Raw genomic sequence first — 21,392 nt, forward strand, 5'->3', positions numbered from 1 at the left:
CACCACTGTAAGTAAATAATAAAGCATTTAAAATGGCATGATCAGGCAAATGGTGAGACATTGTGAAATGAATTACTGTACCTGTTTTGAATTACAACAGGTATCTGCTTCAACACATGGTATCTATGCTTTGCTTTCCTGGGCACTGGAAAAAGACATTCCTGTGCCTCTTTGTTCTGAAGTCTACACTTTGGTATTTCTGTACAGAAATACCATACTATTGGCTAGCTTTTTTTTTTTCTTTCGTGGTGTGTCTTTTGAGGACTCTGTCAATCTGCCTAAGCCATCAGAACAGTGACAGATGGTGAGGTGAATATGCTGTCATTAATGTGAATTTGTGGGAAAAAAAATAAGTTATTCAGTGAACGAGCCAATTGAGATGTAAATACAGTGTTGGAAACCTAACCTCTGCAATTCATTAAAATGGACTAAAGCCCAAAATGTAGTTGTCCTGCTATTGTTCTCAGTAAATGCTATGTTACTGTATAAGTGGGAGGAAAAAAAATTAATCAGAAAGATGTGAATAATTAGGAATTGTTTAAGAAAACTTTACTAGATGCCAAAAAATCCGTAGTCAAGGAAGAAGGCTATATAGTTTTAAAAAAATTGACCTGGCTTAGAGAGGAAGAGAAGGTAGCTATAAAAAATAAAATATATATAACATGGAAGAAAGAAGAAGTTGATAGTAACGAATATTAATTGGAAGCTAGGAATTGTAGAAAATTGATAAGGGAAGCAAAGGGACACAAGGAGAAATCTATAGCCAGCAGAGTTCAGGACAATAAGGAGTTTATTTTTTTCATAGATTCTAGGACTGGAAGGGACCTCGAGAGGTCATCGTGTCCAGTCCCCTGCCCGCATGGCAGGACCAAATACTGTCTAGACCATCCCTGATAGACATTTATCTAACCTACTCTTAAATATCTCCAGAGATGGAGATTCCACAACCTCCCTAGGCAATCTATTCCAGTGTTTAACCACCCTGACAGTTAGGAACTTTTTCCTAATGTCCAACCTAGACCTCCCTTGCTGCAGTTTAAACCCATTGCTTCTTGCTCTATCCTTAGAGGCTAAGGTGAACAAGTTTTCTCCCTCCTCCTTATGACACCCTTTTAAATACCTAAAAACTGCTATCATGTCCCCTCTCAGTCTTCTCTTTTCCAAACTAAACAAACCCAATTCTTTCAGCCTTCCTTCATAGGTCATGTTCTCAAGACCTTTAATCATTCTTGTTGCTCTTCTCTGGACCCTTTCCAATTTCTCCACATCTTTTTTGAAATGCGGTGCCCAGAACTGGACACAATACTCCAGCTGAGGCCTAACCAGAGCAGAGTAGAGCGGAAGAATGACTTCTCGTGTCTTGCTCACAGCACACCTGTTAATACATCCCAGAATCATGTTTGCTTTTTTTGCAACAGCATCACACTGTTGACTCATATTTAGCTTGTGGTCCACTATAACCCCTAGATCCCTTTCTGCCGTACTCCTTCCTAGACAGTCTCTTCCCATTCTGTATGTGTGAAACTGATTTTTTCTTCGTAAGTGGAGCACTTTGCATTTGTCTTTGTTAAACTTCATCCTGTTTAACTCAGACCATTTCTCCAATTTGTCCAGATCATTTTGAATTATGACCCTGTCCTCCAAAGCAGTTGCAATCCCTCCCAGTTTGGTATCATCCGCAAACTTAATAAGCATACTTTCTATGCCAATATCTAAGTCGTTGATGAAGATATTGAACAGAGCCGGTCCCAAAACAGACCCCTGGGGTACCCCACTCGTTGTGCCTTTCCAGCAGGATTGGGAACCATTAATAACAACTCTCTGAGTACGGTTATCCAGCCAGTTATGCACCCACCTTATAGTAGCCCCATCTAAATTGTATTTGCCTAGTTTATCGATAAGAATATCATGCGAGACCGTATCAAATGCCTTACTAAAGTCCAGGTATACCACATCCACAGCTTCACCCTTATCCACAAGGCTCGTTATCCTATCAAAGAAAGCTATCAGATTGGTTTGACATGATTTGTTCTTTACAAATCCATGCTGGCTGTTCCCTATCACCTTACCACCTTCCAAGTGTTTGCAGATGATTTCCTTAATTACTTGCTCCATTATCTTCCCTGGCACAGAAGTTAAACTAACTGGTCTGTAGTTTCCTGGGTTGTTTTTATTTCCCTTTTTATAGATGGGCACTATATTTGCCCTTTTCCAGTCTTCTGGAATCTCTCTCGTCTCCCATGATTTTCCAAAGATAATAGCTAGAGGCTCAGATACCTCCTCTATTAGCTCCTTGAGTATTCTAGGATGCATTTCATCAGGCCCTGGTGACTTTTCTAAGTGATTTTTAACTTGTTCTTTTTTTATTTTATCTGCTAAACCTACCCCCTTCCCATTAGCATTCACTATGTTAGGCATTCCTTCAGACTTCTCGGTGAAGACCGAAACAAAGAAGTCATTAAGCATCTCTGCCATTTCCAAGTTTCCTGTTACTGTTTCTCCCTCTTCACTAAGCAGTGGGCCTACCCTGTCTTTGGTCTTCCTCTTGCTTCTAATGTATTGATAAAAAGTTTTCTTGTTTCCCTTTATTCCTGTAGCTAGTTTGAGCTCATTTTGTGCCTTTGCCTTTCTAATCTTGCCCCTGCATTCCTGTGTTGTTTGCCTATATTCATCCTTTGTAATCTGTCCTAGTTTCCATTTTTTATATGACTCCTTTTTATTTTTTAGATCATGCAAGATCTCATGGTTAAGCCAAGGTGGTCTTTTGCCACATTTTCTATCTTTCCTAACCAGCGGAATAGCTTGCTTTTGGGCCCTTAATAGTGTCCCTTTGAAAAACTGCCAACTCTCCTCAGTTGTTTTTCCCCTCAGTCTTGATTCCCATGGGACCTTACCTATCAGCTCTCTGAGCTTACCAAAATCTGCCTTCCTGAAATCCATTGTCTCTATTTTGCTGTTCTCCCTTCTACCCTTCCTTAGAATTGCAAACTCTATGATTTCATGATCACTTTCACCCAGGCTGCCTTCTACTTTCAAATTCTCAACAAGTTCCTCCCTATTTGTTAAAATCAAGTCTAGAACAGCTTCCCCCCAGTAGCTTTTTCAACCTTCTGAAATAAAAAGTTGTCTGCAATGCAGTCCAAGAATTTGTTGGATAGTCTGTGCCCCGCTGTGTTATTTTCCCAACATATATCCAGATAGTTGAAGTCCCCCATCACCACCAAATCTTGGGCTTTGGATGATTTTGTTAGTTGCTTAAAAAAAGCCTCATCTACCTCTTCCACCTGGTTAGGTGGCCTGTAGTAGACTCCTAGTATGACATCTCCCTTGTTTTTTACCCCTTTTAGCCTAACCCAGAGACTCTCAACACTTCCATCTCCTATGTCCATCTCTACCTCAGTCCAAGTGTGTACATTTTTAATATATAAGGCAACACCTCCTCCCTTTTTCCCCTGTCTATCCTTCCTGAGCAAGCTGTACCCATCCACACCAACATTCCAATCATGTGTATTATCCCACCAAGTTTCAGTGTTGCCAACAATGTCATAGTTGTATTTATTTATTAGCACTTCCAGTTCTTCCTGCTTATATACAAATGCCAGAAGTATGGGTAATAGGCATCTAAGATACTGGTTTGATCTTTCCTCCCAGTTTTGTCCTGACCCTCCTTTCTCTCTGCCAATATAGCCCACACTCCCTCTCGTTTCCGACCCATCTCCCAGGTCTCCATGTTCCCCACTTACCTGTGGGCTTTGCTCACCTGTCCCCGTCGAACCTAGTTTAAAGCCCTCCTCACTAGGTTAGTCAGTCTGTGTCCAAATAGGGTCTTTCCCCTCCTCGAAAGGTGAATGCCATCTCTGCCTAGCAGTCCTTCCTCGAATAGCATCCCGTAGTCTAGGAAGCCAAAGCCCTCCTGGCGACACCATCTTCGCAGCCAGGCATTCACCTCCATGATGCATCTGTCTCGGCCCGGGCCCCTACCTTTGACAGGAAGAATCGAAGAGAATACCACCTGTGCTCCAAACTCCTTCACCCGTACTCCCAGAGCCCTGTAGTCACTCTTGATCCGCTCAGTGTCACACCGCACAGTATCATTTGTGCCCACATGGATGAGTAGCATGGGGTAGTAGTCAGAGGGCTGGATAATCCTCGACAATGCCTCCGTAACGTCTCGGATACGGGCTCCCGGCAGGCAGCATACCTCCCGAGATGAAATGTCAGGGCGACAGATGGGTGCCTCCGTCCCCCTCAGCAGAGAGTCTCCGACCCCCACTACCCTACGTTTCCTATTCGCAGTGGTGGCAGCAGACCTCCCAACCTTAGGGGTACGAGGCTTCTCCTCCTTTACTGTAGGGGGTGATGCCTTCTTTCCTGTATCAAGAAGAGCATAACGGTTACCTATTACCACGGCGGGAGGGTTCGGAGCAGGGGTGGAGCACTGCCTGCTGCCAGAAGTAACCAGCTGCCAGTGTCCACCCTGAGCCATCTCCTCCTCCACCAGTGGTGTATCAGCAGTCCTGTGTACTGGGACAGCTACCTCAGCTGTCTCCACATGGACGCTGTCCAGGAATTGCTCGTGGATTCGGATGCTCCTCAACCTAGCCACCTCCTCCTGTAACTCTCCCACCTGCTGCCTGAGAGATTCCACCAGCAGGCACCTTTCACATTGGATGGTCCTCCCAGCCTGGATATCAGTAAGTGGAAATTGCAAGTTACAGTCTCTGCAAAACCACACCAGGATCTGGGTAGAAGCATCCATGCTCAGGCACTCTGTCTGGCTACAGGCGCAGGTGGAGGAGACAGAAGCAGTGCTGGCACAGGTGTTGCGGGTCTTCCTAACCATCGTAAGCCTCCCTCTGTCAAACTCCCGTCTGCAGCCCCCTGTCCGCTGAAAGGGTTGTTTAAGCAAGAAGTTTTGAATGTAGTTGGTTTATAGGTTTTAAGGGGAATAAAGGGAAAACAGATAGAACTGGCAAGGGACCCTCGCCCCTTCCCACTCCCCTTCCAAACTCCCTTGCGAAACTCCCTATTAGCAGCCCCTGTTTGCAAAAGCAGCTAAATGTGTGTATCTAGGAACAAAGAATGTAGTCCATGCTTACAAGATTGGGTACTCTATCCTGAGAAGCAGTGACTCTGAAAAAGATTTGGGGGTTGTGGTGGATATTCATCCAAACATGAGCTTCTAGTGTGATGCTGCAGCCAAAGGAGCTAATGCAATTCTGGGATGCATAAACAGGGGACTCTTGAGTGGGAGTAGAGATGTATCTTTATCTCAGGCTTGGTCTACACTTACCCCCCAAGTTGAAGTAAGGTACGCAAATTCAGCTACGTGAATAACGTAGCTGAATTCGACATACCTTACTTCGAACTTACCGCGGTTCAGACGCGGTCCACACGCGGCAGGCAGGCTCCCCGTCGACTCTGCGGTACTCCTCTCGCAGTCGACGGCGAGCACTTCCTGGTTCGATTTATCGCGTCCAGACCAGACGCGATAAATCGAACCCGGAACTTCGATTGCCAGCCGTCGAACTACCTGGTAAGTGTAGACCAGCCCTCAGTATTTGGCACTTGTGCCACCTCTGCTGGAATGCTGTGTCTGTTTCTGGTGTCCACAATTCAAGAAGGATGCTGGGAAATTGGAAAGGGTTTGGAAAAGAGCCACAAACAACATGGAAGGGTTAGAAAACCTGCCTTGTGGTGATAGACTTGAACTCAATCTAGTTAGCTTAAGAAAAAGAGAAAGATAAGGGGTGACTTGTCTACAATCTAGATGTACCAACATGGAGAACAAATATTTGATAATGGGCTCTTCCAGTCTAGCAGAGAAAGGTATAAAACAATTGAACAGCCAGAAATTGAAGCTTGACAAATTCAGCCAGGAAATAAGGCGTAAATGTATAACCTTGAGAGTAATTAACTATTGGAATAATTTACCAAGGGTCATGGTGGATTCTCCATCACTGGCAATTTTTAGATCAAGATTGGATGGTTTTTCTAAAAAGATTTGCTCTAGGAATTATTTTGGGGAAGGTCTGTGGCCTGTGCTATGCAGGAGGTCAGACTAGATGATCAGAATGGTCCTTTCTGCCTTGGAATCTATGAAATATGCAGCACAGCCAGGACAAAAACTATAAAGGCTATTAATCCTTGTGCTTCAGGTGACAAGTTGGTAAGCAGCTGAACTCAGGAAGAAATTTCTCCAGTGTTACTGTATTACAGAATTGGCTGGGTGCAAGCCCCCCTGCCCAATACTTGGAAGCATCTAATATATGCTACTGTCAGAGAGAGGACAGGGGATGGTCTACTGGCTTGTTACACTATGGTTGTTCATTTGTTCCTAAAACAAAGTGTTGTAAGGCTTTGAAATGTTTTGTATTCCATCTAATCAATCAAGGACACCACTTGTCTGGTAGATTTTGCAAGGTTCAGACTTCACAATTTTCATTTCTCTTCCACCTCTTGGCCCCCGCCCACCCTGAATTTTAAAATACTTTGGCATCAGTTTATGACAGACTATCTGAAAAGTGTCCTTGTTCTTACAGAAATGGGGCTGCTTGTGTTTGAAATTACAGCTTGTAGAAGTGCTGGATTGAACTGCAAGATTTTACAGAGCCATTCCCCTAGTCTACATTCTGTTGAAGGAATTTATCCAGGTCCATAAATACTGGAAATGCAAGACAGCACAAACACTCTGACCTTCTATCTCTGCTTTTAAGCACTCTGCCAGTTTCAAGAATGTGGAAGCAGGGGAGGGCCGGTTTTTGTGGCCCCAAGCAGCCAAAAAAAAAAAAAGAAGAAGCCGCGATCGCGATCTGCGGCGGCAATTCAGCAGGAGGTCCTTTGCTCCGAGCAGGAGTGAGGGACCGTCTGCCGAATAGCTGGACGTGCCGCCCCTCTCCGGAGCGGCCGCCCCAAGCACCTGCTTGGCAAGTTGGTGCCTGGAGCTGGCCCTGTGTGGAAGGATTTTTGAAAGAGGAGATGAGGACGGAACCTCACGACACAACCTTTGTTTGCTATTTGGCTGTCAAGAAGAGTATCCAAATCCTCTCAGATCAGCCTTACTGGGATTATTTGACCCAGAAATGACTGGAGAACCACACTTGTTCCATTAGGATGTGCATTCTTGCAAGCCCCTTCATTTTCAGTTTAAACCAATTTTTACCTAAAAATTCCTGGGTTTTACAAAAAGTATTATTCATTTTTTTTTTCTGATTTTTCACCCTACTTTTGTATCATTTTATTTATCTATATCTATATAAACTTGTTTTATTAGGAAAAATACATATATCATGCAATGTATTATGTTACGATAATACATTAGTCTCGGTGTATATGCAAAGCTGCATGTTGAAGTAAGGCTATGTATTAGTCTAGATGAGAAGATGCATACAATAAGCAAACAGGCACATATGCAAGCTCTGAAGGGTGTGCACATCTGAACGTACTGATGAATCTCATGCCCACCATGTACACATTTCAAGCTGTTGGCAGATAACGGTTTAAAGATTTGACACACTAAAATGGGAAGAAAATGAAAATCTGTATCAGAATGTTTCAGAACACAAGGAAGTAGTCAAAAATTTTAAAAAACAGGAGAAAAGGATGAAGCTGAGAGTATACGCTGCAAATGGTGTGGCCCAATTATTAAATGTAAATATTATAGGCTAATAGTTCTAAGTCTAAAACAGTAAACTGTTTGTTCAAATGAGAAGTTTTATTTGGGGATTAGAGAGAGAGTGTTTTCTTCAGAGGTGGCGTTCTGTTTTAGTTCTCCAGCAAACCACATTGATGAACAGAATTCAAAGCATTAATCTACTGAATACTCCCCCCCCCCCCCCCCGTTTTTCCGTCCACCACAATAAATGCTGATAATTACTCAAAAAAATTAATAGTTTTTAGCACTGATTTTCATCTGTTTTTGTTGTGGTGGTAATAAACACTGGGAAAAATTAAATTAAATAACTGAAAATGAAGGGCCCTAAACACATTTCAAATGCACTCATTGCTCCATGTGTAGATACTTCATAAATTCTCACATAACAAAAGCTTCCTCGATAAAGGACCTCACACAATCTAAATTTTAATTTTACTTTTGAAAGGCCAAGCAAGCTGTGAGAGCATTCCTTGACACTGTCTGAATAAGAATATTGCTAGGCTTTTTGTACTAAAGACACTTTAATTAAACTCCCATCACGAAAACAATTAGGCCAAATTTGCAGTACTTAACTAGTCAATAATTTAGTAGCTGGATCTCATTAATAGACTTCTCCCTGTGACTGTGTTGTTGTAATGATGTGGCATTGCCAGCTGTGTGCTACAAGAATCAATCAGTGATCAATATTTTCCATGAGCTTTTGTTGTTGTTGTCTCCCAGAGCCATGAAAAAGAAATATAAATAAATAAATCTTGACTGTATGGGGTTGGGTCTTCATGGTGGCTTTATTATCTCTTGTGGCCACATTCCTGTTTCTGAGGACAGTTTTCCTACACACTCAAGCTGGAACAATTTGCACAGTGGGTATGCTGAAAGCCATTGAACCAAACTGTCAACCCTGAATATGATGGAAACCACTTCAAGCCAGGGGGTGTGGCAGCACCTATGCACTGCAAAACTCTTTCTTTGACTCCATTACATTGTTATATTAAGTTGCATCAATCTGAAGGACAAAAGCAAATGAGCTTGGTTCAGCTCAGTTTACAGATGAGGAACTGAGGCCCGGAGAAACTGAGCGAGGTTACATCACCACAGTTGGCTACCTGGTGGGCAGCCTCAGCAAGGCCGTAGAGACTGAACTACACTCAGACATCCAGGTTAGGATTGAGGCTTGCTGGCTTGCCAGTGTGGAAGTTAAGCTTGTTTTGCTGCTGCTTGTTTGTGGATGCAAAGGACCTTTAGTGTTCAAAGCGGTCAGTATGGCCCAACCTCACCAAGAAGAGGGGTGTGTGTCTTTCTTTGTGGTGGGCTTCACCCACCATTCCCGCTACACCTTTCACCGCCATTAATTTTACAATAACAAAATCATTTTGAATAACAATGTGAATGTCCGTCTCCCCCTGATGATGGACAAAAACACTGTTCTTCCCTGCCCACAATAGTACCCTCTCTGATCCACTTGTCTGAATCTAAGCAGTGAATTTTGATTTTTGTGCCTGTTTATAAAATATAGTTCATCATAGAATTACTGTCCATGCATTTAAAGAGAGGAATACAATTGTTAGATTCCTGTTTTATAGGACAGAGTTCATCCAGAAAGGGAGGATATCCATTACCGGAGCAGGGTTGCTCAACTGTGTGTTGGAAGCTTTTGCTCAAACCTTTCTAAATCAAGGAGTCAAGAAGGTAGGTTTAATTTATTATTTATATTTGTTCCTAAAATTACATTTGAAATCTGTCAAATTCTGCCCATCTCTAATAATCCAGTTTGGGTTTTAAAATCATAAGGAGTTGAAACTTGGCTTCTTCACCCATCATATAAAAATAACGTTTGTCTTTTCCTTTAATTGTAAATAATAAACAGAACAAGAAATGGGATACAGTTTGAATGTGTAATAGTAATTTTCCAAACGTATTTTTAAAGCATTTTGTTAAATTCATTATTCTCATTTCCTCTAGATGTTGAAACGTTTTTTTCCTGCTAACATTTCAGTGTACTAGTTAATACAATGTAATAATAATAGCTTATCGTTTTATAGCACTCTTGCATCCAATCATCTTACAGTACTTAATGAACATGCATGTATGGCTGCACTTTCCCCCCCAGTAATGTTGGATGCTTCAGGCATCTTGATATATTTACAATAGCAACAGTCAATCTTCTTGTAACAATTTTATATGGATCAATAATCCTGTCTCTTTGGTAAGAATTATGAAAGGAAATAAAAGCCACTCTGGTATCCAGAAGTGTATCCCAAAGGAAATAATATTCCAACATCATTAGTTTGAGAAAGGCATGTCATATTGAAGATCTGGGTTTACAAACAAAAATCTCATGCAAATTATTCACCATGAAATTGAATGATGTAGAATTCTTACATTTGTTGGGGGTGGGGGTTTTGAGGAGGAGGACATGTTTGTGTCCAACTAGCTCCATATGCAATTTTTCATCAGCTAGAAAGGAAAGGGATGCTTAATTAAGCCTTTTCACTGAAAAAATACACATCTTGAGTGTTTTGACAGGTATGTTGCTTTGATGATGTACATAAGTGTGGGTGGGTGACCAGTGGTGTTGCATTTTCATATTGGGATATAAATCTTACATAATGCAAAAAATGTAACTGACCTAAATTTTCCATTATTTACAACATTTTTTCTTTACCAACAGTAATTTCACTTTTTAAATGTACTTGAAGGACCCGCATTGTCAAAGGTGTATTCAATTGACTTCTAATTAGGAACAGATAAAAATGATAGACTTTTTGGGGTGTAGGATTTTCAGAAGTTCTTTTTTGTGTGCTATCAGGTCCCTCTATTCTCGGAGTGAGAATTGTGTTCGTATTCTTGGCATTAAGTCGAATTCGTTCAGGGTGGGCGTTGGACTCTGCCAAGGGTGCCTCTCGTCCCCACTCTGTTCGTGATTTTCCTGGACAGGCTATCAAGGCGCAGCTGAGCTGTGGATTGTATCCAGTATGGGGACGCGGAGGCGGCATCTCTATTGTCTGCAGATGATGATGTCCTTGTTGCGTCTTCAGATTGTGATCTCTGATGTTTTTGCTGCTGAGTATGAAGCGGCTGGGATGAGAATCAGCAACTCCAAATTGGAGGTCATGGTCCTCTCCCAGAAGAGAGTGAACTGTTCCTTCCAGGTGAAGGGGGAGCAGCTGCCCTTAGTGGAAGAGTTCAACTATCTAGGGGTCTCGTTCATGAGTGATGGTGAGCGGGAGTGTGAGATCGACCGGCGGATTGGTGTGGCGGCGGTAGTGATTTGGGCGCCTTATCGATCTGTGGTGGAGAAGCAGAAGCTGAGTTCTCGGACGAAGTTCTCTGTTTACAGGTCACTCTACATCCCCATCCTCACGTATGGCCATGAACTTTGGGTAATGACTGAAAGGACAAGATTGCGGGTACAAGCAGCGGAAGTGAGGTTTCTTCGCAGGGTGGCTGGGCTTACTCTCTGAGACAGGGTGAGGGGCTTGGCTATTTGGGAGAGCCTCGGGTTACAGCTGCTACTCCTCCGGATTGAGAGGAGCCAACTGAGGTGGTTCGGGAACCTGATTTAAAAAAAGGAGAGGCTGATTTTGAAAATATGGCTCCAGGTGTTACTCTCAGAGAAATATTTCAAACTGTGGTTTTCATTTCCCCCCCCCCCCCCCCTTTGGCTACTCTTGCTACCCTAAAAAGCCTTATTCTTTTGAAATAACTACTGTCTCTTTTTACACCTTTTAGAAATCTTTATCTTGTAATGGGTTAAACTTTAAGCACCTTACTAGTATATCACAGCTTGGGGTCAGTGCACAAAATAAAATCCAAATCACAATAACTGTACAATGCTGCACTGGAATCTCTTTGAGAATTTTGGCTATGGCTGCAGATCTGTGGATAAGAAAAGCCTAAATTAAACAAAATTGACTTACAAACTTACGTACCTTTTTGCTTCTATGCTCTTCTTGGTAAAGCAGTCTCTCCTAGTGCATTGGATTTCTTTAAAACCCTTGGATGGGGATTTTTATTAGAAAGAGCTGGGAATCAGGTAGTTCCAATTTATACTCAGCTAAAATATGCTCACTTTCAGCGATAGAAAGATAATCTTTTAAAGTGTTAAAGCAACATATACTTAATAAATGACCACTCTTGCGTTTGAAAGATTCCTATAGCTTTGGGTTTGCTGTATTCCCAAAGCCAGCACTAGGTGAAGATTAATTCATATAGAAATATCTGCTGTTCAGAATTGTGCCAGTAGTAATTCAATTAATCCTAAAGACAGAATCTTGAGACCATTAATAAGGAGAGTCATTTTACCCCCAATGAACGAACTGCCTTTTTCTGCATTGGAGAAGAAATTATGAAATAATTCATTAAGACCTAATAAATCTTCTTGAGATGCAGATTTGTATCTGCACCAAATTTATATGATGTAGCCAAAAAAGAGACACTTCCTCGTTATACCTGGTATTTGTAGTGCTTATAATAAATAAAACTATAATATGGTCAGGATTTTGAAGAGTTTACAGAGAACATACCCATCCCTACCCCCCATCCCCTGCCAGTAGTCCACATTTAAATCCTACATTTTTAGTGATTAAAATGAGAGAGGTTATTACGGTGGGGTGGTGGGAAGTGGAATTGAGGGACTGGAGGGGAAAGTATTGAGATAGGGCATAGGCTTCAGATGGAGAAAGAGAAAATGCTGTCTTAATATTTATAGTTATGAATAGACGACAATCAGGTGTCTGTTTTCCCACACGATCAGTATTCAATATCTCTGAATTGCCTATTATAATAGAGTAGAAGGCACTTCTCTATTCATGGAGCACTAGAGAAGGTGATTTTGATTTTTTTTTCAGTAGATTTCATTACTGAGATATGATCTCAATAACTGCTAAACTGTGTTTTAAAAAAATTGAATGACTGTGAAATCCTGGACTCATACCTCTAGAATTTCTTCTTCGGTTTAACTCAAACGTTGACCAAAAATTGTACCCTGTGATGGGAAATAAGCTGTGAAGTGTCAGAACTGTTCCTTTTGTTTTGTAGAAGTTAGGAGTTTGGAGCTTGAAAACTAGCCTTTAACAGGAAAGTGAACTTTAAGTAGAGAGAGAGATGTGTGTGTGGGGGGGGGGGGGGGGGGGGGTTTTTATTGTTGCCTTAAGGCTCCTTTATGATACTCTGACAGTGTAAAGGAGCCCCAAACCAGATGGGAATGTATAGGGGGTTCCCTTGCTAGCATAGAACTGACCAGATGGCTTAGGGTGCATGCTGGGAAAGAGAGAGGGCAAGTCATTGGAGTTACTCTCCTGCAATTCTCAGCTTTCCATGGGCAACCAGAGTGTAAGTTACGGCAGTTTTGAGACTCGGGGAGTGCAAAGGTGGCTTAAAGCACCAAGTGCAGGATTGGAGCAATGGAGAGTTGGGGCCGAAATCTTTCTTTATAATCTAGTGAACGGTGATGTATCTGCTTGAGGAGTTGCTACGTTCCAGTCAATGTAGAAATTAAAAATGTAAATAATTTTTTCCCCTGAAAATTCCTCTGCAGGGGAAAAAAAAAATTCTGTGGCTAGTGTGCATCTGCCTAGTAGCCAATAAGACGATCTATATGAATAATTCAAAAATCTGGACAGATATGCTCCGGGAATCCCAGATATCAAAATATGTCAATCTGGCACTAGTCAGACAGAAGGCCTCTCCAATATAAGAACTCTTGTCTCCAGTTTATTAAATATTGTGTAGACCTAGCAGCTGGAAGATGCTTACTAGCTGGAAGGGGAATTGGTGAGCAACAAGTCATTTTATTTTTATCCTACTTTAAAAAAAAGTGATCTAATCGGTTTGTAGTTTCATTGCTGATCATCTGCAGAGGTAATCGTATACAATCTGCCTTTTGCATATTAAGTAAAACAGTTTTAAGACCATTTTATAAAATGAACATGCATACCAGTGTGTGTTGATTTGAGTCTTATCCAATGTCTCTTAAGCCCTGCAATATTTGCAGTATTGCCCATTCTTTGAATATATTTTTAGATTAATTTTTGATGCCAAGAACAACCAAAAAGCATAATGAGATGGAAAAATAAATGAGTTATGTTTTCATTGATATAATTAATCTAAAATGATGGAATTACAGTACTTGGCATGCAAATAATAACCAAATATTTGTTTAATCTCTCAAATGTTTTTGTCATGGTTGCAAAAAGAACACGAGATATTAGGATGATGTTTTCATAGGTTTAGCATAATATAGAGGAGATTATTGTAAGAAGCGGCTAGTTAATCAAAAACATCCAGGTTACATATCTTTGTACTGGAAGTGGAGATGAATTTACATTCAGACCTGGATTTTTTTTTCCCCATCAGAATCAAATTTATGGTTTCTACTTAAGATAAAATTCTCCAAGCAGCCACTTAAATAAAATATGAGATTAATATTATACAGTTCAATAGTTGTATGTGGTACATTACAGACATGATCTCTGTCCAAAGTAGCTTGGAGACTATACTAGGTGGAAACTAAGTTATAAACTACCAGCTAAGGTTCCTTAACATGGTTGTTTCTATGGTGTTGGAGAGTCCCATAGATTGCCATTATCAGACTTTCCTTATTTATTTTGTCAACCACCCCCTTGGTTTGTTTTTGTACCTTCTTTGATATCGGCTGTCCTGTGGGAGACTTCTAAGAGAACATATCACCCAAAAAGTTACACTTCTGAGTCTTGGAATCCATACAACTCTGTAAGCTCTTGGCTCCTATGCCAACTAATACAGTAGTATCTAGATATTTGCAAGGAGAGAGATTCTTGCAGTTACACACACAAAAAAAAAAATCTTTACCTTGGAAAAAATAAAACTATTCTATGGCTTGTCAATCAGAAAAGCTTTTAAGCTGTATCTATAAAGGTGGACAGCTTAATGGGTAAGCAATGTTTGTTCTGCATTTCAAGTGCATCATTGCACTGTAAGCAGTGTAAATTTAGCCCCTTTAAGCTTGATCTCCTGGGGCTGAGATTTAAGTGTTTGAACTTTAGTTGAAAGGCATATATTGATTAGTCTTTGATTTAGTCATTCTCCACTGAAAAGTTACTCAGTAATGACTTGTACCTGCCCTTTAGTATTTTTTTTATTCATTTTGTAGATTCTCTCCCCACCCCTCAATGCTATGAGGAGGAGAAAAGAAAAAGCAGCTGTCACACTGTGAACATAATTGATTCAATAAATAACATTTTTAAATTCCCAAGGCAAACCTCGGAGTCTTCACTTATGTCAATTAGTGCTCTATTCTGTAAATGGTGGCATGCTTAATTTAGACTGATGGGCTAAGCTAGCCAGTTCTCGCTTCCCATGGAAAGAATAGTCATGGAAGGCGAGCTATTATATACGTTTCAAAAATTTCACCTGATTTTAATGTAGAGCTGTGTAAAGAAGTGCTCTTAAACTTTTTATTAAAACTAGTATTGCTTTTTATTCTCTTCTCCCCTCCCTCCCCCCCCCAGCGACTTGAACTGAGCAAGAATTTTCTCAGCTTGTTGAACAGAAGAATACACAGGGTGAAATCCTGGCCTCATTGAAGACAATGGCAAAACTCCCATTAATTTCAGTGGGGCCAAGATTTCACCAAGAGGATCTGAACATGTAATAGCAAACATTATATATAGTCTGGCAGGGCGTACTCCATTAGGGCCCTGCATCTTTAGCACTCTCTTCCTCCTTAGCACTGTAACAGCCTGAGCTGGTTAGCATAGAGGTGTGCTGTAAGGTCTGCTTTTTGTTCTTTGCCTGGGAGGACCTGGATATTGGGCCAGGTCTCGTTAGTGGTGACATGAGGAGTGTATGAGGAGGCTAACTTATTGTTCTTGTCACTGACTTGTTTGACTTGAGCTGGGTTTCTTTGCTTATTTAGCATCTTTCTGAAAGTTTCAGGGGCTCCCAGAGCATTGGATTATTATAGTTTAGTAAAAGTTTGAATGAATCAATAAATAGAACAGGCTAATGTATGTTGCCTAAGACATTGCCTGTCCTGAGTATTAACCCCCATTTCAGCTGTCAATGACAAGTAACCTGTGTGTTTTGCTCTGGTGAAGTCCTTTAATGTAGACAAGGCAAGTGTCATTTGTATTAGTGCTTACCCCAGTTTCCAGCAGTATTTATCTGATGCTCCTTTATTAAAAATAATGCCCAGCTGTTATGCAGCATGTTTCATCCATAGAGTTCAAAGCCCTTTACAACAAAGGTAAGTGTTATCCCCATTTTACAGATGGAGAAACTGAGGTAGAGGGAAGTGAAATGCCATGGCAAAGTTCACCCAGCTACCCAATGGAAGAGCTGGGAATAGAACCCGGATGTATGGAGTCCCAATCCAGTGCTCCAGCCACTAGGCCAAGGTTCCTTCAATTAGCCTAGAATGCTGTGGGCACAATATGATGTAAACATTCCCTCTCATCTCCCCACTGCCCCATATGCACACACCAAGCTATATAATTGCACTGCTACCCCAGTATTGCTGCAGACAAAATTACAATGGAGTTATTGCCATTTTATGATAAGGCAGTAAATTGTTTTTTTTCCAGATTTGACCATCGTCCCATTGTTTGGATGATCTGAACAAGTCATCTGCTTGCATGTTGTAGTGTCTGTTTTAATACATGTGATATATATGTAGGTTGTGATTTGTCTGTATTCTTTACAGGGTATTAGAATAATGGAGGCTCTTCTGCAGGAACAGTGTGGGTGCCCGTTTTCCTGAGAAGGAACTGTAAGTGTGTCATCAATTTAAAGATTCAAAATTCAAGATGTCTATATTTGCACACACAATGTGTTTATAAAACAGATTTTTTTAGTTGGTAATTTTTGCTTATATACATTTCTTAACTAATATATTCCACATTTCTACATACAGATTTTATATAGAATTTATGATCCATTTTGAATAATATCCAACACTTACTCATACTGAATACAGGAAAAAAATAATGAACTGCTGCTTTGTGAGACTTGATAATACAACAGCGTTCCTTAACATTATGTTAAGACCTCTTTTGTGGGCTGTCTTTTTCTCCCCCGTAATTTATCTATCACTAGACCATGAGAGTGATAGTCAGACTTAATAAAACAAGATGTTAGCTTTGTCTGGAGATCATTATTGCTTGCAGAAAAGTAATCTCTTCAGAGATTGCCCATAGAGGCAAGATTTGGCCGACTTTAAAAGTAGCTTCAGAATGAGAGCAAATGGCTATTGATTAGCTCGTAATAAATATTCTTCTAAAAGCTGTTTTCTATGCTTTTTACAGGAAGAAAAGTGTCATCAGAGCAATATATTTTTATTGCTGTGGCTGTTTCCAGGGAAGTTATCCAAATTTTATTGGTACCATTTTATTGAGGAAACAGAGTATTCAATATGCACAGCTTGGAGAAAAGATGACAATTGTCTATACATCTTTTGGATAAGATTAAGGAAAGATATGCTGTTTATAGGGACTCTGATCTTGAGAGATCCTGGAAAAGCAGATGTAAATGTGGAAATAATGTCTTCATGTGGATTTCTGGTGAAATTTCCAGAGACTAAGCATTCACTGAGAGAACCAACATCAGCAAAAACATAAATAGCCCTTTTTGCTGTGAAGAGATCTTCTACCATGTCAACCAGTTATCTTGAGTCTTGCCAAGACAGGTATGAATATCTTCTATTAATTTTAATAGTTTATTTTGAAGCTTAGTTGTTAGGGACAGTGATTCTATTCACAGAATGCATAATCTAATAAGAAGCGTCAATGGAAATGTGTGCCATCACAGTTCCATGCTATTGTGTGGACTCAGCATCTCTCTGCAGGTATTTGGTATTTCCAATGTGTCTGCAAAACCTGAAAACAAACAACAAATTAAAGCTTCCTTTGAAAAAAAATTGTCTAGTCCTTCTGAATGTGAACTAATGCAAAGCTTCCCTGCTGAGCCTGTAGAAACACAGAAACAGTAGTTCTGGGAGATGAGACTACACCCATTTGGAATCATCACCTCACTGAGGAGAAACCTAGTAATGGCAATTTAAGTGTCAACTTTGCTAATTATTTCACTGCTGAGACTTTTTAGCAGAAACATCCATCTAACATGCCCATGTTCATTTCAAAGGATGTCCCACCGCTATAAAGTTACACGTTTTAAAGTGAAAATATTTGATTGTCCCCCAAACGTGTGTGTTTTTGTTTTGTTTTTGTTTTGTTTGTTCCTGATAAGAGCCAATGGAGAAATTTTTAAGGGGATTAGAAGGTTTCTGAGTAAAGTTCTTAAGGGAAAAGAGAGCTCGCATGGATGAGGGATTCATTTTGAAAGAACAATTTTATTTAAAACCTCTTATTAAAAATACAGTACAAGTAATTTAGGGCCAGATTTGGATACCCTTGCTCATGCTGAACAATACCTCAGTCCACAAAGAGTCCCACTGAAGTCAATGGGTGTCAGGTGGTACTAAGTGCTTTCAGTTGAGCATGAGTGTGATTGTTTTTACTACTGAGGCCTTGGAGAGGAGAAATTTTGGCAAATCCACACTACTGTGTACCATGCCAGAGGATCTTTAATATCCATGCAGAACAGGCTGGGCCTCTGCTTTTAAAACCTTGTTGGAACAGCTTGGGGGGGAAAAAAAAAATAGTAGACCTAGTACACATTTTTAATGGCAAGATCAACTAGCAATAGAATCATTTGATTAGGGAGATATTGAGCTGTTATTAGTGATGCTTAACAGTCAGTTAAAGAAAGTTCTTGTAGCAACAGTGTGGAGGCAAATCTTGTTCAGTGTGAGGAAAATTGGAGTAGGTAATTTTAAGTCCTTTCCAACCCTACCGGATATAGTTTTTGATCAAAATGGCTAAAGCAGCATCGAATATAATCACATTTACTGTCTACAATCAGTATATCAAGGCATGTTTAACTCACTGCTTCCAGAGGTTAACCAACTTGTCTGATCATCTGGAAAATTTAAGTTTAAGGCACCCCAGGATATAATCCAATATACTAGAGTCCAATAACAAAATGTAGTCAACTTTTGGAATTTGTGATTGAGCCGAAAAGAAATTTGCTAACAAGGGGTTGCTCTTATATTAAAAGTTTGATGAATGATTCCTGATGGCATATTGCATTATACTATCTAGGTAATATAAAGCCCCAATCCAGCAGAGTACTCAAGAACATGAGTGGTGGCGAGTAGCCCAGTGTCTCCAATAGGACTACTCGTGCCTAGAGTTATAGACCTGCTTTCATGGGTCTTAATCTTTATGAAGTGAAGACAGAAATGAACAAATATGTTCTGCACAACTTTCTTTTTTAAAAAAAAAAAAAACACTAAAAAATTAAAAGCTACACTTCTGAAAAGCTGGGCCTTAACTTGTAATTCATATATTCAATATTTCGGCATGACAGAAATCTGATTGCTCATAAGGCTAAAGGCATGACATATAGCACACTGCTGAGGAAAGGGTAGACCTAAAAAGACAAGCATTTGTAAGTGAGAAATTGGAATGCAACCGTGATGTTTTCTATAGTAAGTACACCTGTGTAAACTAATTGTTCTGTTTGATTTTCATTTTGGAATGGTGTATTTTGAGTTTTTGCATTGTTTATATTCTTCAAAGAGACTATTGATCTTAACTAGGGCATATTTTGGCTTTGTCCCTATGTAATTTTGCAGTTTATGAATGAATAATTTAGATACAATAGGCAAACAAAATCTTAGAGGATGACTGACTGGACGACGTAGGAGAAAGAGACCAATATAGTAAAAGACACTTATGTGTCCTGTTAGGTTCAATGACAGTGATGCATCTGATGAGCTAATCTTTGGGGATGACAGCTCTGCTTTTTTCCCTCTTGGCACTGTTTATCCTCTGAGATCATAATCCTGTAGATAACAACAGTTTGTTGAATAAACTAACAAATTCTTTTAGAAGTGCAGCATTAAATGTTTTCTGGAGATTCAAATAGGTAGAGTATATGGGATCTAGTAGAAAATCCTTCTTTAACCACCCAAAGGACTGGTTGGGGAAAATATCCAAATAATTAAGTTTAGTCTAATGTCCCAGTATAAAAGTTTTTCTATATGTATTCAATGACTGATTAATGATTGAGAATAGTTGCTCAGATATATTATGGTGGTAGTGGTATATAAATACATATTATTTTGTAAACGTATAGGCCAAGATTGTCAAAGTCCTACTGTGTCCTTTGTAGGTCCCTAAATAACTGGCTTGATTTTTTTTTTTCCCCAAGGAGCCTAATTTTATGCACTACAGGGTCTGACTAAAGGCTCATTTTAGTCAGGGGAAACTAATATATTTGCTTCAGTGGGCTTTGGATTGGGCCCACAGTTTTAATAATCTTGGCCATAAGAACCTCCTAAAGTCATGTTCCCTCATACTTGTAAACTTTCCTCTCCTAGATAGTGCTGCATATGCCATCCAGTGAAACCTTTTAAAAGTTAAATATTTTTTCCTTACTCAAGACCAATACACCTGGGGCAAAATAGTTTTGCTTACTTTTTCTCTGTAACTTTCTTTCATTCTAGATTAAGTCTATGCTTCTAGGCAATTTAGAAATTCTCTTTAAGCGTTGCTTATTGCAGTTTTTATTGATGGTTGTTTTTAAAATCTTTGTTCTTTTTTAGATTGCTCTAATGCTCTAGGGGGAAGAGTTTTATATACAGTTTAAAAACAAATTTTGTTAAGGAACAAAATAAACATAAACAACTCACAAAACTAATCGGAACAGTCCTACGTAAAATGATGACTCAAAGCTCTCAGCAATGAGAGTCTTTAGAGGTGAGGAAGGGCAAATTGTATTTCAGAATGAAGTAGATCATTTGTCTTAGCTACATTGTGTTTATGAGCTCTGTCATGATAGGATGAAAATTTGTTAATCTAACATAGCAGTAGCAGTCCTTTTTGCTAATGCACTCATTAGTACATTTCAGATAGCTAATAGTTTATGGCAGCAGTAACAATCAATTTTGTATGTGTGTGTATATATAATAATTTTTTTTAGCCAAGCCAACTGCTACTATAGCTTATAAAAGAAAATCATGAATGTGGAACAATGATTCAGGGACTTTATTTCAGCCAGGTGATCCATTATCAGTTTAGCCATATGGTGAGGAAAGGTGCTGTATTTTTTTTTATATATATTTTGTGTGTATGAATGTATGTTAACTGTTGGATACACAATGTTTTTATATGCAAACTATTGTACTGTGAATACTGAATGTATTATCATGCCATTGTACATATGCTGTGTGATTATACAAAGACTACTTGAACACAAAGGAAATGTAAAATGTCAGCTAACTACAACAGCAAATGACATCACCCCTCTGTACAACCTTGAAATAGTGCACCTCATTACATTGCAATTCTTTTATAAAATAAAATTATTTGAACTCCTGTTTCCTGACTATGCTCTGTTCTGTTCTGTTTGGAGGTTCCCACCACTGGGCTTGCTCAGGTACACGGGGAAAAAGAACTCTAGTGGTTTTTATTTTTTTTCCAGTTCTTCCATCCAAATGGAATCAGCTTTCCACGCGTGAATTGGCTTTTTCCCTTTTGTCCAGTCTGGATACTATAGCATTGATCCTATGAGTACTTACACATACATCTAGCTTAACCTGAAGTCAAATGGGACTACCCATGGGAGCAAAGTTATGTGTATGCATGTTTACAGGATTAAGCCATGTGCTAGAGTCACAGCTGGTTTAAATTTGCATTGT

At 39.8% G+C, this 21,392-nt stretch overlaps 1 protein-coding gene across 1 annotated transcript in view; it reads left to right on the forward strand.

Moving 5' to 3' along the window:
• The window catches only part of PRELID2 (PRELI domain containing 2), a 45,540-nt gene extending 25,185 nt beyond the window's left edge, over nucleotides 1–20,355 (forward strand). The window contains exons 5-7 of the mRNA XM_024199373.2: nucleotides 9,235–9,340; nucleotides 16,335–16,400; nucleotides 16,936–20,355. Coding sequence (XP_024055141.1) covers nucleotides 9,235–9,340; nucleotides 16,335–16,391 — 163 coding nt within the window. The 3' untranslated portion in view covers nucleotides 16,392–16,400; nucleotides 16,936–20,355. The remainder of the gene's footprint in view (nucleotides 1–9,234; nucleotides 9,341–16,334; nucleotides 16,401–16,935) is intronic.
• The last annotated feature ends 1,037 nt before the right edge of the window (nucleotides 20,356–21,392 follow it).

Source organism: Terrapene carolina, unplaced genomic scaffold (genome assembly GCF_002925995.2).
Source record: "Terrapene carolina triunguis isolate 2854851 unplaced genomic scaffold, T_m_triunguis-2.0 Scaffold629, whole genome shotgun sequence".
In the NCBI taxonomy this organism is placed as follows: Eukaryota; Metazoa; Chordata; order Testudines; family Emydidae; genus Terrapene; species Terrapene triunguis.